The following is an 18,816-nucleotide window of genomic DNA, read 5'->3' on the forward strand; positions in this document are numbered from 1 at the left end:
CCAATTGAATCCAGATTTCTAGAAATGGATGAGGGCATTATATTTTCAGAAACTCCCTAGGTTATTCTAATGTACAATTGGAGTTAAAAATCAGTAAATTATAGTAGTGCTTCTTAATGTGTACCTGAGCATCTTGTTAAAATGAAGATTCTGGGGCTTCCCTGGTGGCGCAGTGGTTGAGAGTCCGCCTGCCGATGCAGGAGACACGGGTTCATGCCCCGGTCCGGGAAGATCCCACATGCCGCGGAGCGGCTAGGCCCGTGAGCCATGGCCGCTGAGCCTGCGCGTCTGGAGCCTGTGCTCTGCAAGGGGAGAGGCCACAACAGTGAGAGGCCCACGTACCGCAAAAAAAAAAAAAAAAAAAAAAAAATGAAGATTCTGATTTCAGTATATCTGAGCTAGGCCAGATATCCTGCACTTCTAACAAGCTCCTGGGTGATTTTGATATTTTTGATCCCCAGACTACACTTTGAGGAGGAAAGAATTTTAGGATGAAAGGTTGATCAGGAGTTTACCATATCTGAAATGAACATTTGGTGGCATAATTGTAGAATTCAACAGTTGATATCTGGCTCAGACTTAGTTTCTATATGTCTCAACAGTAGTGTGCACAGAATATATACCTCAAAGTACTTAATTAGAAATTGATGAAGAACCAAACCTTTTCTGCTGGCCAGTGTCTAGGGAAGAGGTTTTGTTTTGTTTTGTTTTATTTGGATAAAATAGGGAAGAGATCTCTGAAGAAGTAACATTTAAGCAGAGAATTGAGTAGAATGAAGGGGCTGCCATGGCAGGTATGCAGTGGGAGTGATTGAGGTTCATGGCAACCAGCTCAACAGATAACCCAGCAGCTTTCACCACTGAAATAACAAAGATAAGAGTAGAAGTAAGTGAAATAGGACCAGGAAAACAATAGAAAAGATTAACAGAATTAAGAATTGGTTTTTGAAATGATTAACATAATTGACAGACTTTAGACTGAGAAAAAAAGAGAAAAGACAAATAAATAAATTAAGAAATGAAAAAAGGAGACATTACAACTGATACCACAGAAATATAAAGGATTATAAGAGACTACTGTGAACAGTTATCCACTAAAAATTGGGTAACCTAGAAGAAATAGATAAATTTCTAGACACATTTAACCTATGAAGACTGAATTATGAAGAAGTGGAAAGCTCTGAACAAACCAATAACAAATAAGGAGACTGAATCAGTAATCTAAAACCTCCCAACAAAGAAAAGCCCAAGACCAGATGGTTTCATTGGTGAAATCTGTCAAACATTTTTAAAAAGAATTCATACCAATCCTTCTCAAACTCTTCCAAAAAATTGAGGGGGAGGGAATGCTCCCAAACTCTTTTTTTTTTTTTTTGTGGTATGCGGGCCTCTCACTGTTGTGGCCTCTCCCGTTGCAGAGCACAGGCTCCAGACGCGCAGGCTCAGTGGCCAGGGCTCACGGGCCCAGCTGCTCCGCGGCATGTGGGATCTTCCCGGACCGGGGCACGAACCCGTGTCCCCTGCATCGGCAGGCGGACTCTCAACCACTGCGCCACCAGGGAAGCCCCAAACTCATTTTTTTTGAGGCCAGCATTACTCTGATACAAAGGCCAGATAAGGAAACTATAAGAAACGAAAACTGCAGACCAATATCCCTGATGAATAGAGATGCAAAACTTCTCAACAAAATATTAGCAAACCTAATTAACAGCATGTTAGAAAGATCATTCACCACAATCAAGTGATATTTATCCCTAGGATGCAAGGGTAGTTCAACATATGCAAATCAACAAATGTGACATACATCACATTAATGGGATAAAAGGTAAAAATCATATGATCATCTCAATAGATGCAAAGAAAGCATTTGACAAAATACAGCATCTTTTCTTGATAAATACACCCAACAAATTGCATATAGAAGGAACACCTCAACTTAATAAAAGCCATATATGACCAGCCTACAGCCAATATCATATTTATCAATGAAAGGTTGAAAGCTTTTCCTCTAAGATCAGGAGTAAGACAAGGGTGCTTACTCTCATCTTTCTTATTCAACACAGTACTGGAAGTCCTAGCCAGAGCAAGCAGGTAAGAAAATCAATCAATCCAGATCAGAAAGTAAGATGTAAAATTGTCTTAGTTTGCAGATGACATGGTCTTACATAGAGAAAATCCTAAAGACTCCACCAAAACAAAAAACAAACAAAAAAACTTTTAGAACTAATAAACAAATTCAGTTGTTTCAGGATACATAATCAACATACAGAAATAACTTGTGTTACTATACACTAACAATGCAATATCTGAAAAAGAAGTAAAACAATTCCATTTACAATAACATCAAAAACAATAAAATACTTAGGAATAAATTTAATCAAGGAGGTGAAAGATCTGTACACTGAAAACTACAAGATTTTGATGAAATTGAAGAAGACATAAACAAATGGAAAGACATCCTATATTCATAGATCAGAAGAATTAATTATTTTTTTTTTTTTGCGGTACGTGGGCCTCTCACTGTTGTGGCCTCTCGCATTGCGGAGCGCAGGCTCCGGACGCGCAGGCTCAGTGGCCCTGGCTCACGGGCCTAGCTGCTCTGCGGTATGTGGGATCCTCCCAGACTGGGGCACAAACCCGTGTCCCCTGCATTGGCAGGCAGACTCTCAACCACTGCGCCACCAGGGAAGCCCGAGAAGAATTTAATATTATTAAAATGTCTATACTACCCAAAGTTGTCTGGAGATTCAATGCAATTCCTATCAAAATGCCAATGGTTTTTTTCACAGAAATAGAAAAAACAATCCTAAAGTTTGTGTGGAGCCACAAAAGACCCTGAATAACCAAAGCAATCTGGAGAAAGAAGAACAAAGTTTGAGGCATATGTCCTGATTTCAAACTATACTGCAAACCTCTAATAGAACGGTATGGTATTGGCATAAAATAAAAACAGACACACAGGCCAATGGAACAGAACCAAGAGCTCAGAAATAAACCCTCACATATACAGTCAACTAATATTTGACAGGGGAGCCAAGAATACTCAGTGGGGGAAAGGATAATCTCTTCAATAAATGGTGTTGGGAAAACTGTATAACTACAATGCAGAGGAATGAAATTAGACCACTCACAAAAATTAACTCAAAATGGATTAAAGACTTAAACATAAGACCTGAAACTGTAAAGCTCCTAGAAGGAAACATAGGGAAAAGCCTGTTTGACATAGGTCTTGGTGACAATTTTGGGGGTATGACATCAAAAGCACAAGCAACAAAAGCAAAAATAAGTGGGACTACATCAAACTAAAAAACTTCTGCAGAGAAAAAGAAACCATCAACCAAGTGAAAAGGCAACCTACAGAATGGGAGAAAGTATTTATAAATCATATGTCTGATAAGAGGTTAATATCCAAAGTATATAATAAACCCATACAACTCAATAGCGAAAAACCCAAACAATCCAATTTAAAAATGGAAAGAAGAACTGAGTAGACATTTTCCCAAAGGAGACATTACAGATGGCCAACAGGTACATGAAAAGGTGCTCAACATCACTAATCATCAGGGAAATGCAAATTAAAATCATAGCAAGATATCACCTCAGACCTGTTAGAATGACTGTTTTTTTTTTTTTTTTTCAATGTGGATACACTTTAGGTGGCCTTTTCTAGCACCAATCATCTTTGAGTGACAAGAACCTCCTCTACTCTTAAAAAAAAGCACTGTAGTTTTATTACCCCTAAATTATCACATTTCTGGATAAATGGCCTTTTGATTCATAGTCAAAAAATATTTTTAACTCTATGCTCGTGTTTTGAGACCGTTTAATCCCTCTGTTAACCCTACTTTCTTGTTGGTAATGATTATAGTTTATAAAATAACATGCCTGTATTAAAAATGAAGGAACCAGGAACCCCAAGTGACAATACGAAGAAACCAATAAAGCAGTAACTTGAGCGCTGACACTACTGACATTTTGATTCTTTTATTTAAAAATGCCTATTTAATTTTTTGAACAAATAAAATGTCTGGAATTACTTATTAGCCTTGTAATCACTTGAGTACCTTTTCTTTGAAATTTGAAAAATTGTGCTAAGACATGATTTTGGAAGGATGACAGCTTTATAAATGGAATATTTAAAGAGGCAACACACAGCCACAGAAACGAAGGGAAACTTCCATGTGTGGTGGTGAGCAGTTTATTTATAATTTGAAGGGATGCAAGAATTGAACCTCTGTGTTACAGTTCAGGTACTTCATAGTTTAAAGCATGGGTAAGATGTTAGAAGCTACAACCTCAGAGTCCAAGTGTTTAAGTTGTATTTCTTATTAATGAAATCCTGTGTGCCATTAAAGGCAGTTTGAAATGAACTTGTCAGAGATTTGGGTTTAGATTATCATCCACTGTGAAGTGAGTAGTGAAGCCAGTTGAATATCATCTTTTGTATACATTAGACATAAGACATAATAAAATCTCCAAACTTGGGCTTAGAGACATGTATATGCGTAGTATTTAAGTTTTGATTCTAGTATTATTCTTGTTCGCCCAAATCCACATTTATCCAAACCAGTGTTACTCAAAAGTGTGGTCCGTGGACCAATGTCTGTCCACGAATTGTTACCAACTGCAGTAAATACAGAGAGTGAGCATTTAAAAACTTTTATAGCAGCTTGACATTGGCACAACATCTATGCATGTGATCATTTTTCTAGTAATTTATTTTTATTGCATTTTACAAAGTATAGTTTTCCACTTGTTGATGCTGGGGTGGGGGCAGTTCCAACAGACAGTTTACAAAGCACTACTCTAGATCCTCTATTTTTCACTCAGAAATTCTGAACTCCATGTATTCATATGGCCACATAGGGGCTGGGGCAAGGGACATGAAGACCAGTAAACTATGACTGTGTGATGACTGGGAATGCAGGTGCTGATTATCTGAGATTAGTGGGCATGAGAATTGCCTTGGGTACTTGTTAACCATGCGGATGCCTGTGTAGATCTCCAAAGATCTTGATTCCACACGTATGAGACCTAAGAATCTATGTTCTAAACAAATGCCTCTGATCAGTTGATTCTGATTAATTTTGTTCCTTGATAGGTTGTTTAAATCAGGATACTTGAGAGTAAAAGGAAGCATTATTAATAATTACATCAGGACAAAATAAATAAACCAGGATACTCAGACATATGGTCACTCTGTGCCTGGGGCATATTTTTTTAAACAGAGGTTTAAAGTTTACTTGGAAAGTTTCTACTGTTTCCTTTCATTAGCAAACTTAGCTCGATTTCCTTTAGTCTTCTGTGGATTGTGGCTCTTCCCAGTCTTCTGTGAATCAATCTCAACTATAGTATGTATAGAACTATCCAGTACAAGAAGGGAAATGGAATTCAGGGCTCTAAACATAGCTAGGGGTAACTTGGAGGGTGGTACGACCCACTCCTTTAAAGTTGAAGATTCTTTTTTTCTGACTTGAAGGATATTGATTTTTAAAATAACCCTTATCATTTATGATAAAAACTCTCAAGAAAATGGGCATAGAGGGAACCTACCTCAACATAATAAAGGCCATATACGACAAACCCACAGCAAACATCATTCTCAATGGTGAAAAACTGAAAGCATTTTCTCTAAGATCAGGAACAAGACAAGGATGTTCACTCTCACCACTATTATTCAACATAGTTTTGGAAGTCTTAGCCACGGCAATCAGAGAAGAAAAAGAAATGAAATGAATACAGATTGGAAAAGAAGAAGTAAAACTGTCACTGTTTGCAGATGACATGATACTATACATAGAGAATCCTAAAGATGACACCAGAAAACCACTAGAGCTAATCAATGAATTTGGTAAAGTTGCAGGATACAAAATTAATGCATAGAAATCTCTTGCATTCCTATACGCTAATGATGAAAAATCTGAAAGAGAAATTAAGGAAACACTCCCATTTATCATTGCAACAAAAAGAATAAAATACCTAGGAATAAACCTACCTAGGGAGACAAAAGACCTGTATGCAGAAAACTATGAGACACTGATGAAAGAAATTAAAGATGATACCAACAGATGGAGAGATATACCATGTTCTTGGATTGGAAGAATCAATATTGTGAAAATGACTGTACTGCCCAAAGCAATCTACAGATTCAATGCAATCCCTATCAAATTACCAATGGCATTTTTTATAGAACTAGAACAAAAAATCTTAAAATTTATATGGAGGCACAAAAGACCCTGAATAGCCAAAGCAGTCTTGAGGGAAAAAAACAGAGCTGGAGGAATCAGACTCCCTGAATTCAGACTATACTACAAAGCTACAGTAATCAAGACAATATGGTACTGGCACAGAAACAGAAACATAGATCAATGGAACAAGATAGAAAGCCCAGAGATAAACCCACGCACCTATGGTCAACTAATCTATGACAAAGGAGGCAAGGATATACAATGGAGAAAAGACAGTCTCTTCAATAAGTGGTGCTGGGAAAACTGGACAGCTACATGTAAAAGAATGAAATTAGAACATTCCGTAACACCATACACAAAAATAAACTCAGAATGGAGTTGAGACCTAAATGTAAGACCGGGCACTATAAAACTCTTAGAGGAAAACATAGGAAGAACACCGTTTGACATAAATCACAGCAAGATCTTTTTTGATCCACCTCCTAGAGTAATGGAAATAAAAACAAAAATAAACAAAGGGACCTAATGAAACTTAAAAGCTTTTGCACAGCATAGGAAACCATAAACAAGACGAAAAGACAACCCTCAGAATGGGAGAAAATATTTGCAAACTAATCAACGGACAAAGGATTAATCTCCAAAGTATATAAACAGCTCATGCAGCTCAATATTAAAGAAACAAACAAGCCAATCCAAAAATGGGCAGAAGACCTAAATAGACATTTCTCCAAAGAAGACATACAGATGGCCAAGAAGCACATGAAAAGCTGCTCAACATCACTAATTATTAGAGAAATGCAAATCAAAACTACAATGAGGTATCACCTCACATCAGTTAGAAAGGGCATCATCAGAAAATCTACAAACAACAAATGCTGGAGAGGGTGTGGAGAAAAGGGAACCCTGTTGCATTGTTGGTGGGAATGTAAATTGATACAGCCACTATGGAGAACAGTATGGAGGTTCCTTAAAAAACTAAAAATAGAATTACCATATGATCCAGCAATCCCACTACTGGGCGTATACCCAGAGAAAACCATAATTCAAAAAGACACATGCACCCCAATGTTCATTGCAGCACTGTTTACAATAGCCAGGTCATGGAAGCAACCTAAATGCCCATCGACATACGAATGGATAAAGAAGATGTGGTACATATATACAATGGAATATTACTCAGCCATAAAAAGGAATGAAATTGAGTCATTTGTTGAGACATGGATGGATCTAGAGACTGTCATACAGAGTGAAGTAAGTCAGAAAGAGAAAAACAAATGTCGTATATTAACGCATGTATGTGGAACCTAGAAAAATGGGACAGATGAACCAGTTTGCAGGGCAGAAGTTGAGACACAGATGTAGAGAACAAACGTATGGACACCAAGGGGGGAAAGCCACGGTGGGGTGGGTGTGGGGGTGTGCTGAATTGGGCTATTGGGATTGACATGTGTATATACTGATGTGTATAAAATTGATGACTAATAAGAACCTGCTGTATAAAAAAAATAAAATAAAATTCAAAAAATAATAATAATAACCCTTACCTAAAAACTTAGGACTCTCCTGGAACTTTCTTTTATGCATGTTGTCCCAAGCCAATCTTAATTCCTCTTAGTGTTCCTGGCTCAGCTGTGTCCCATTTCTCTTAGCTAGGCATAATCCCCTTGATCCATTTCATCCTTACTTTCATTTAACTGACTTGTTTACTTGTTTTAAATAAATTACAACTGAAGAATTTGAGAGAAAGAAAAAATATCTTTCAAATTTCCTCCTCAGGAGCTCTTTAGGTTGTTGTCACCTCTACTTAAGTAACTTTTATGATATATAAGAAAAACGGGTTTCCTGTTTTGTAAACTGTTCTCTGATTACAACTGAGATTGGAGGAGAATGATTTTTATTAGTAAGTAATAATACTACTGGTAGAGGTCAAATAATATCTGTGGATCTCTTGTCTCTCATACTACCTCTGTTATGATACGTTTTTGTCAATTCCAACATATTTGATTTTGTATTATTTCATCTTGTTTTTAGTTTTTTGACCAATTTCTTTGATTTACAAAGTGGGCAATTAAAAACAATTTAGTAAAAATTTAAGTAAACTTGTTCAGGACTAACCTTCACCGTGTCTTATAGACTCACCAGATGAATGAATTAAAGACTCATCATAATATTTTATTTTTGTCTTATTTTAGATTTAGATTATCCTACTAAAATAGTATATTGATATTCCATACGAATTACACAAATTAAGACTAATTTGTCCTTTAAATTGAGATAGTTTTAAGAGGGAAAGGGGATGCTATTAGCAGTTATACTAGGAGAGCAGCTGAAATCTAGGACTGTCCTGAGTAAACTGGGATGTATATGGTCCCCTATCTCAGGAAAATATTTGCTGGTTGGATAGCTACTATGATATTTTCAATGGGCTTTGAATAGTCAAAATGAGTCAAATTATAGCTAAGAGCATTACAAAACTTACCATAGGACTTTCTTTACTTGTAAAAAATACAAAATGGAATGGCTAGATCAAGTCTAAAATTGTTTAAGTGCCTGTAGATTTCAACTCGGTTCTTAATAATACTTCCATAAAGCTAGAAGTGGAATAACCAGACAGTAACCACAAATTGAAATGAATCCCTCCTTTAAAACTTCTGGTTTATAGACTTGTGGCTCTTAGGTCACAGGGAATCTAAAGTAGACTACATTATAAGATAGGTAAAAGAAGAGGTGATAGCCAATTTTAAAAGGTCAAAAAACTTTTTCTGTTCAAGTTGCTAATTTACCATGATGTTGTATATAAACTCTATATCCAGTGTAGACTGAAGTTAGTTGTTAGCATTTCGAGATTAGAAAACACAGCTAGACCTCCCATACCTAGTTATTCTGTGGAAGAGTTCCATCCTGTTAGTTGTGTTCTTGTTATCAGTAACATTTTAAGCAACTACCTCTTAATAATACATAGGTACATACATAAAAAACATCTGATTCCCCTGATCAGGAACTGAAGTCAAACTTCCAAGACATGGTTTCATTAGGTCTGTTCTTTGGAAGAAATAAATGCCCTTTTAGTGTTGTGATTTCTTTTCCTTCATTTTTTTAAACCATAGTTTCATTTTTAACACGTTTTCCATAGATAAAAGATACTCATATCATCTAGTCCCTTGTCTCACTTTTAGCTTATCTACTAAATCAACTTCAAGTCTTTCATCTTTATATGTATAACATAATTTATACACGCACACACACGTATATCTTTTAAGTGACTTTGACTTTAACTGTGGCCTTTTAAAAAATTAAAATCGATCATCTATAATATATAGTATCTTCGATTTTTTTTCCCATGTAGTTCTGGTGCTGTGGATGTGAAATCTTGGTGATGCATTAGGTTTAATTTGTTACATAAAAGTAATGTGTTATGGTTTTTCTCTATACCTTTAACTGTTAAAAAATTTTTTTTTTCTCTCTTCCTAGCTGTCCCCTTTCCTCCAACACAGCGGCTTACTTTGAAGGAAGTATTTGAGAATGGGAAACCTAAAATTGATATTTTGAAAAACCATTTGGTGAAGGAAGGGCGACTGGAAGAGGAAGTAGCCTTAAAGATAATCAATGATGGGGCTGCCATCCTGAGACAAGAGAAGACTATGATAGAAGTAGATGCTCCAATCACAGGTATGAGAAGTATTCGCATGGTGGTACATAGATTTGAGCTAATTTGAGAAGTGATTACAAATAACCAACTAAAATGTGTGATAATTATTCTAGGAATTGTGAGCAGTCTTAGGGTTGTTTAGTATGTTTCTTATTCATTGAAGAAATACAATTTAAAATGTCTAATATTTCCAGTAGGACTATTTCGTATTGATAGATTGCCTGCAATTATCGAGCAGTCCAGTCAAAAGCTAGACTGATTTAAGTTAAAAGTTAAACTGTGGTCCTATTGGTGTAATGCCCTTTCTCTTCTAAGACATAATTTTTCACCTCACCCTAGGTCTGTTTTCTTTCCTAGTATGTGGTGACATTCATGGACAGTTTTTTGACCTGATGAAGTTGTTTGAAGTTGGAGGATCACCTAGTAATACACGCTACCTCTTTCTGGGTGACTATGTGGACAGAGGCTATTTCAGTATAGAGGTAAATATTAAACTGGATGTGTTGAAACTATCATATTATCTTTTTTTAAAAATTTCTTTCCATTCTTCAGTAGAAGAAATTAAAATGAGAACACTGGCAGAATTTATAAACTTTGTTTCTTTCAATAATTAAAGTGATAGAAATACGTTTTAATTGATATAAAAAGAACTATTCCTTTTACTAGCCAGTAAAAATCTGACATATAGAAGGCTATGTTAACCCTCCTTTGCAAATAACTTAAGTGTTTACCAACCTTTCCTCTTTGTAGATAGTGTATATAAATGACATAAATTGCTATTCATCCTAAGTGGGGTTTGGATTAGCTCACCTTAATTATAAAACTATAAGATGCTGAGCTACATTGAACGCTTAGACTAACTGCCAATGCTGAATAATCAGGCACTCAGCCTCTTGTAGGAATAATTTATGATACCGTTGCACATAGGAAGTACATGTTCATTGAAGGAAAAAATGATTACAGTTAATGAAGTTAATGAAAACTCAATTTATACATTTTGAAAATTGTATGATGACAGGAACATGGTTAGATTTAAAACAAAGTATAAGCTTTTATGTACAAAAGATAAAACTATTTCAAAACCTAACGGAATGACTTGAGTACAGTGGAACCACAGTACATTCATATTTAGTGTCCATTGATTCAGCTCTACATGCTTGGCAAATAAAAGAGAAGTAACTTTTGAAATGGTGCAGGTAATCGAATTTATAATATCCCCAGAATAAGCATGAGATGAGAAATTGAGTCTGCTTGCTGTTCTTGCAGTCTTTAGTTCTGCCTCTCCCTCGTAGTGTGGGACCCTCACTGTACTATGTATGTTTCTGGTGGTTAAAGGTTTATTGTTCATGCAGCATCACTCCTACATACAAGTCAACTATCGCACCTGGTACTGAGCCAAAAAAGCAGCTGGGATACTAAGGCTGCCAGAAAAATAAACAACAAGAGAAATATATCTTACTCTTTAGTTAGATAGACAGTCTAAATTCATGAATCAGAAAAGTTCAGTGTTATCTTGCCAGTGTCTCAAATTCATTTAGTGTCATCTATGAGTTCGAAAGTTAATGATAGAAGCTAAGGAAATAAGCACATTCTCCCTGCTGCTCAGTAAATTCCCAAGATTTCTAAATAGGTACCTGGGATGGGTGGAGATCATACTTGCAGATCGTAACATTAAAAGCTTCCCATATTCCTATCCACATCCTATTTTAATAGGCAGTATGTCAAAAGTATGGGTGTTTGAAAGACACATTGAATGCTTAGTTCTTTGTGTTTAGTAGCATGAGGAAGTTTTAGAGGCTGAAGAAAAGAATACAGAACTTACTGAATTTTTGATTAATTTTATTTAATGAAATAACTTTTTTTAAAAATTTAATTAATTTATTTTTATTTTTGGCTGTGTTGGGTCTTCGTTTCTGTGCGTGGGCTTTCTCTAGTTGTGGTGAGCGGGGGCCACTCTTCATTGCGGTGCGCGGGGCCTCTCACTGTCACAGCCTCTCTTGTGGAACACAAGCTCCAGACTTGCAGGCTCAGTAGTTGTGGCTCACGGGCCTAGTTGCTCCGTGGCATGTGGGATCTTCCCAGACCAGGGCTCGAACCCGTGTCCCCTGCATTGGCAGGCAGATTCTCAACTACTGCTCCACCAGGGAAGCCCAGAAGTAACTTTTTAAAAGGATAAATGTTGTGCCAAATCATCCTCTGATTACTAACTCATATACTTTAAAAATAGTTTCAATGCATCAATATATTCACAATACACACACACACACACACACACACACACACAATGATTTTTGTACACATATGCCGTATTCAGAATATTTTGTGTTAATGTATTTTTTCTGTCACTCATCAACAAATGTTTCCTGAGTGCCAACTTTATGGCAGGCTCTGAGCATCAAATAATGAGTAGGATTCATGGTCTCTATGGGAGCTGACAATCTAATAGAAAAGATATACTTATGAATAGATCGCTCAGTACGATATGAAAATATTTATTTATTTATTTTAATATTTATTTATTTATTTTAATATTTATTTATCTATTTTGGCTGTGCCGGGTCTCTGTGGCAGCATGCGGGATCTTTTAGTTGTGGCATGCAGACTTCTTAGTTGCAGCATGTGGGCTTCTCAGTTGTAGCATGCGAACTCTTAGTTGCAGCATGCATATGGGATCTAGTTCCCCGACCAGGGGTTGAACCCCGGCCCCCTGCCTTGGGAGCACGGAGTCTTACCCACTGGACCACCAGGGAAGTCCCCAAAAGTGCTTATTTAATTATTAGCAATATTCTTCATATTAGGACTGAGCACGGTGCCTGACACATAGTAGGCACTCAGTATTTGTTGACTGAACGAATGTTAATAAATCATAGTTTATATTTGGCTTTATCATGTTATTTGATGTTTGGCTAACAAAACCTTTTTCTGCAACAGTTTAAGAGATAAATGAATCAAAACTTTAAATTGACAATGCTGTATTATACCAGTTTTAAAACTGAACTGTAGGATATATCTTGTGTTAGGTGGAAGCCACTTATAGACCACTAAGATTATAGATTACTGTAAGCTACAACTTAGTCTAACATGATACAAGTATATACTTGAACAATAAATTTTTATCAATGTCCTTGATAAGCATGAGTGTGATGTTTTTGTCAAACAGATGAAAATAAGGTAATGGGGTCCCTATTATAATTTTTTGTTATAAATAGTCATTTTTTTGTAGAAAAATTGGGAAATGCAGAATCTAAGAAAAATAATTCTTATAAATGAATTATAATGAAATTACTGTTAACATTTTGTTGTATTTCCTCACAGTCTTTTTCTTCTTTTACATGTGTATATTTTTTAAAGAAAGTTGAGATCCTTGTGTGCATTCTCTTTTGTAGTCTTTCCCCCCCACTCATCATTGTCTTGAGAGCACTTTTCTCTATCATTAAAATTTCTCCAAAAGTATGATTAATGGTATAAATACCATAATTTATTTCACCATTTCTCTTTGGATAATTTGGTTTATAGCAGGTACTGCTTATTTGCCTACCTTTTCTCTCCTTCTTCCTTACTACCAAATCCCCGTTTTGTTCAGATAAATGGGATTGGGGGTTGTCAGGGAGAACTAAATAGGTACCTGGGATGGGTGGAGATGATACTTGCAGATTGTAACATTGCGGACTGTACCTATTTAAAAGTTCTCAGGGAGAACTTTTAATTTCAGGGAGGGAAAGCCCTTATCCCAGCCCAAGGGAATGAATTCTGGTTGGTTTGAACTAGTCATGGCAATCCATTCCCTGTTACCAGTGACTAGTCCAGGGTAAACATGAGATCCTCTTTTGCCCAGTAATATATAAAGGGACTTCTGCACGTTGTTTTGTCGTTGTTGTTTATGTGTGTTGTTTTGAAATTTTTTCTTTCCAGATGAAAAGACTCTTGCAAGGTGAAAGCTTTTGGACCCCCATTCCACTATGTCATGGCAAATGTGTGTGTGTGTGCTGTAGCAGCCAGTTTGTGACCATGAGGAGGTGCTATAACTAAGAATGAAAAGCAGACCTGCTGGGGCTTCCCTGGTGGCGCAGTGGTTGAGAGTCCGCCTGCCGATTCAGGGGACACGGGTTCGTGCCCCGGTCTGGGAGGATCCCACATGCTGCAGAGTGGCTGGGCCCGTGAGCCATGGCCACTGAGCCTGCACGTCCGGAGCCTGTGCTCCGCAACGGGAGAAGCCACAGCAGTGAGAGGCCCGTGTACCGCAAAAAAAAAAAAAAAAAAAAAGCAGACCCGCTGTGAATAGCAGATCAAAGAGAGAGAGAGGGCGTGATTTCTTGGTGAAGATGTTGAGCTGGTACACTAAACCTAGACATCTTGCCTCCAGACTGCTTGTTTTCTGAGATGTTTAAATGTCTTTATGGCTTAAGCAGTAGTTAATTGTATGTATCACTTGTACTGTAAGTGGTACAAGGTTGTTTCCAGTTGTTTCCATTCTGCATATTGCTGCAATTAACATCTTTTTGAATACATCTTTAATAGCATTTCTGATATTTCCGTAGATTGGATTCTTATAATAGAATGAGTATTTTTAAGAGTGTGAGCATTTTTAAGACTTTTGATATGTATTGCCAAATCGTTTTTACAGAACTTTATTTTCTCTTCCATACTTCATAATTTCTCTTTCCTCGAGCCTGTATGAGGGAATCAAGGCATGATGATTTTTTTTTTTCCATGCCCAGAGCAAGCATTGATCTTTCCTGAAGGAACGTGGGCTTTGGTAGTACACCAGGGACTGGTCCAAATGTGACTGATAAAAGAGAATAGTAAAGTTTCACTTTTGTCTGAGCCTTTTTTTTTCTGTGGTACGCGGGCCTCTCACTGCTGTGGCCTCTCCCGTTGCGAAGCACAGGCTCCGGACGCGCAGGCTCAGCGGCCATGGCTCACGGGCCTAGCCGCTCCGCGGGAATGTGGGATCTTCCCCGACCGGGGCACGAACCCGTGTCCCCTGCATCGGCAGGCGGACTCTCAACCACTGCGCCACCAGGGGAGTCCTGTCTGAGCCTTTTGATATTCCTTCTTCATTTGCACCCATTATAAAGTACTTCCTCTGTGGTAGGGGAAGCTAAATTTTAGTTTCCTTTCATTGATTTTATAGTAAGAGAAAGGATTAAAGGGAACATTTTCAGCATAGGATGTGTTGTACTAAATGCACAGGAGCCACCAAAGAGAAAATGTTATCAGATGTTTAGGTGATGTAAATGTTATCAGATGGACAACTAATGAACAATTGTTGACATATACAAATGATTCTTGAGGTGGAGTAAAAATTCTGTTCACATAGAAATACAAAGAGTATTGAACAGATCTTCTGACAATCATGACCTTTAATTGATGTGTACAAGATAATTGTACAGTTACATCCTGATGTATAATACGAGGAAATAAAACTTGAGATTAGAGGCTGAGAAGTATATCAACCAAATTACATTGTAGCGTGGATGAGCATTATAGCTCGTTACTTCAAAAAGTTTAGTTGGTCATTTCAGGAGGCAGAGATAAAGACCAAATAATTCAAAAGATATATCATGTTCTTGGTTGGGAAAGGTAAAGAGAAAGTGCTTTCTATGTTTATATATGAATTTAATGTAATTTTTCCTTGGAATATTTTGTGAAATTTGAAATATTATGTTGAAAACAAAAGTCAACCCAAAAAAGGAAAAAGCCATCCAATTATATTTGTATGTGTCTATATATTTACATTTTATATTGTTTATTTTGCAAGGTCTGTCTCAAAATATACATTATTTTGATCCAACAATTTCATTTTTGAGAAACTATACTGCAGATGTACTCATGTACAATGACATATGAATGGTTTGTCACAATAATTGAGAAGTTCTACTGGCATTTAATGAGCAGGGTTCAGGAATACAGAACATCCTGCAACAAAGAATTATGCTTGTTAATAATACCTAAGTTGAGAGACATTGTTAAATTCTGGGGATGTGGAGATAAACAAGCAAAGCCAAGTCCTTTATTGTTTTGTTTTTTTAATATTTATTTATTTATTTGGTTGCACCGGGTCTTAGTTGTGGCAGGTGGGCTCCTTAGTTCTGCAGTCAGGCTTCTTAGTTGTGGCATGCATGTGGGATCTAGTTCCTGACCAGGGATCGAACTCGGGCCCCCTGCATTGGGAGTGCGGAGTCTTAACCACTGGGACACCAGGGAAGTCCCTATTGTGTTTTCTAGTGAGAGAGATGGCATCTTATATTTGCTTAGTGTCTATGAAAATCAAATCAGGGTAAGGGACAAAAGGGGGACAGGAGTAGCTAATTTAGTTGGAGATCAGGGAAGTCCTATCTGAAGAGGTAATATTTGAACAAAAACTTGAATGACCTGAGGGAATGAGCCATGGGTAGATGGAGGGGTGGGGTGAGTACATTCCAGGCAAAGGGCATATCAAGTGTAAAAGTTCTGAGGAAGGAGCAAGCCTAAGGCAGCCCAGGAATAGAAACAAGGTCAGTGTGGCTAGACAGAATGAGTAAGGGGACAATGTAGACAGTGTATCAGAGACATAGGCAGGGTTTACACGATGTCAGGCCTTGCAAACCATGGTAGAGTTTGGGTTTTATTCTGAATGCAGTGGAACGCCATTAGAGCTTTTTTGTTTGCTTATTTGTTTGTTAAGCATGGAAGTGACATATTCACATTTATGTTTTAAAACAATTACTCTGGCTGTTACGTGGTGGACTGACTATGGGAGCCCAGAAAGACTAGTTAGTAATCTCATCCAGTAAGCATAGGCAGGAGATGTTGGTGACTCAGAGTAGGCATTTTGAGAAGCATTTGGATTCAGGATTTTGAAGTCTTTCCTTTCGAAAAGGTGGGAAATCTTGGTTGGATTAAGCTCTTAAGGTCATGGCACATTTATTATTAGTCTTTTCTAAGTCCCTCTGTTGTTTTGTTTTGTTTTTCTTATCTGTGACCTCTATTTTCCTTACTCCCTCTCCCAACTATACATGTTTCTGTTGTATTTAGTACATGCCTCAGAATACATATATTATTATTAATTTTTTAATATATAATGTTTTTGTGGGAAAAGTATTTTAATTTTACATAAATGTTATGGTGCTATTCAGTCGTTCTCAAACTTTAGCATGCATCATAATTACCTGGAGGGCTTGTTCAAAAACAGATTGCTGGAGCCCACCCCAGAATTTCTGATTCTTTAGGTCTGGGATAGACCCTGAGAATGTATATTCTAACAAGTTCCTGTGTGATGCTGATGTACCACACTTTGAGATGAATGTGACCACCCTGAGAGAATCATTGCTGTAGCTCTCTTGCGGTTGATTTTTGTTTTTACATATCAGTATGTTTTTAAGATCTATCTGGGTTTCTGTCTGCTCCATAGTATCCCATAGTATACATCTATGACATTTTAGTTCTCTGTTCTCAGTGGTGGACACTAGGTTGCCTCCAGTTTCTTTCTATCATGAACACTGCTGTGAGGCACACCCTTATATAAATCCACTACGGTCCCATGTTTTAGTTTCTCTATGGTTTATGAACAGGAGTGGGATTGCTAGGGAAAAGGGTACCTACCTTCATATAATACTTGATCTGATTATTGCAGATCACTCTTCAGAACAGCTGTACCAGTCTATACTCCTACCAGTAGCACCTAAGAGTTCATATTTCCTCATGTCCCTCCTCCAGAATTTGGTTTTATCTCATTTTCCAATATTTACCAAAATGATAAAGTAGTATCTTATTGTCATTTCAATTAATATTTCTTTAATTACTAATGACACTGAGGATCTTCTCATATATTAGCCATTCCACCCATACAATCACTGTTGAGTTTCTTGTATGACATTTCAGAGATAGGTTAAGCATATACAAACATATTTGCATATATGTTTTAAAAAATAAATGTACTTATTAAGGTACATTGCCCTTTAAGTGCTGCTTTATCTGGGTCCCACAGATTTTGACATGTATTGTTTTTATTATCATTCAACGTTTTTTAAAGAATTATTTTTAAACCCTAAGACAATGAAGCAGTATGTTTTTTGTTTCCAGTCATGTGGGATTTTCTTAGAGTTAGTATTTTGTTACTGATTCTAATTAGTGTAATTTAATTAGAGAACATAATCTGAATAATATTCATTCTTTGGAATTTATTGAGACTCCCTTTGGAATTTATTGTGGTATCCAGTAGATTTTTGTGACTATCCCATATATACTTGAAAATAATTCATTCTATACTTGTTCACTTGTTTTCTATAAGTTTGATTATTTTTGTTTGCTTGAACTATGATTTACTTTTGGGTTTGCATCAAAATCTCCAGCTACAGTTATTTATTTATCTGTTTCTCACAATAGTCCTGTCAATTTTTGCTTATGTTTTGAAGCTGTATATGAATGAGATATGTATATTTCATGATTAGACTATATGATTGATTTTCATTATTCACGGATTCTGTATTTGTATATATGCCTCCCTACTAAAATTTATTTGTAATCCCAAAATCAATACACATAATGATTTTGAGGTCCTAGGCCCTCTCAGCAGAAGGAGCTAGGGGATATATATGTATATGCGTGTATATATATGTGTGTATATATATATACATATATACACACACACATGCATATATATATATATATATGTAGCTTGGTTATATATAGTGTGTGTATATGTATATTATATATTATATACATATATAACTTGGGTTAGTTCTCCCCCATCCCGTCCCTTTCTTTGTTACCTTGTTATCCATTTATAATACAGTTAGGCTCATTTGTTACTGTTCATATTATATTTGGGGTTTCTGTCACATGCTGGTTGATTTAAATACTTATTTTGAGTAATTTTAATACCCAAGTAATTTTAATTACTGTGGTTCTAGAGGTCAAACCTATCCGAAGAGGTGTGCTTTGAGAAGTGTCACTCCGGCCTCATCCCTCCTAACCTGTTCCCAGTCCCCACTTCTT

The 18,816-nt window shown here is 36.7% G+C and overlaps 1 protein-coding gene across 2 annotated transcripts in view; it reads left to right on the forward strand.

The window, feature by feature from the left end:
• Positions 1 to 18,816, forward strand: part of PPP3CC (protein phosphatase 3 catalytic subunit gamma) — an 89,542-nt gene that overhangs the window by 27,250 nt on the left and 43,476 nt on the right. For both annotated transcript variants that reach the window (XM_081236245.1, XM_081236246.1), the window contains exons 2-3: positions 9,660 to 9,857; positions 10,195 to 10,319. In XM_081236245.1, coding sequence (XP_081092371.1) covers positions 9,660 to 9,857; positions 10,195 to 10,319 — 323 coding nt within the window. The remainder of the gene's footprint in view (positions 1 to 9,659; positions 9,858 to 10,194; positions 10,320 to 18,816) is intronic.

This window comes from Mesoplodon bidens (assembly GCF_964165515.1).
Source record: "Mesoplodon bidens genome assembly, chromosome: 6".
Lineage (NCBI taxonomy): Eukaryota > Metazoa > Chordata > Mammalia > Artiodactyla > Ziphiidae > Mesoplodon > Mesoplodon bidens.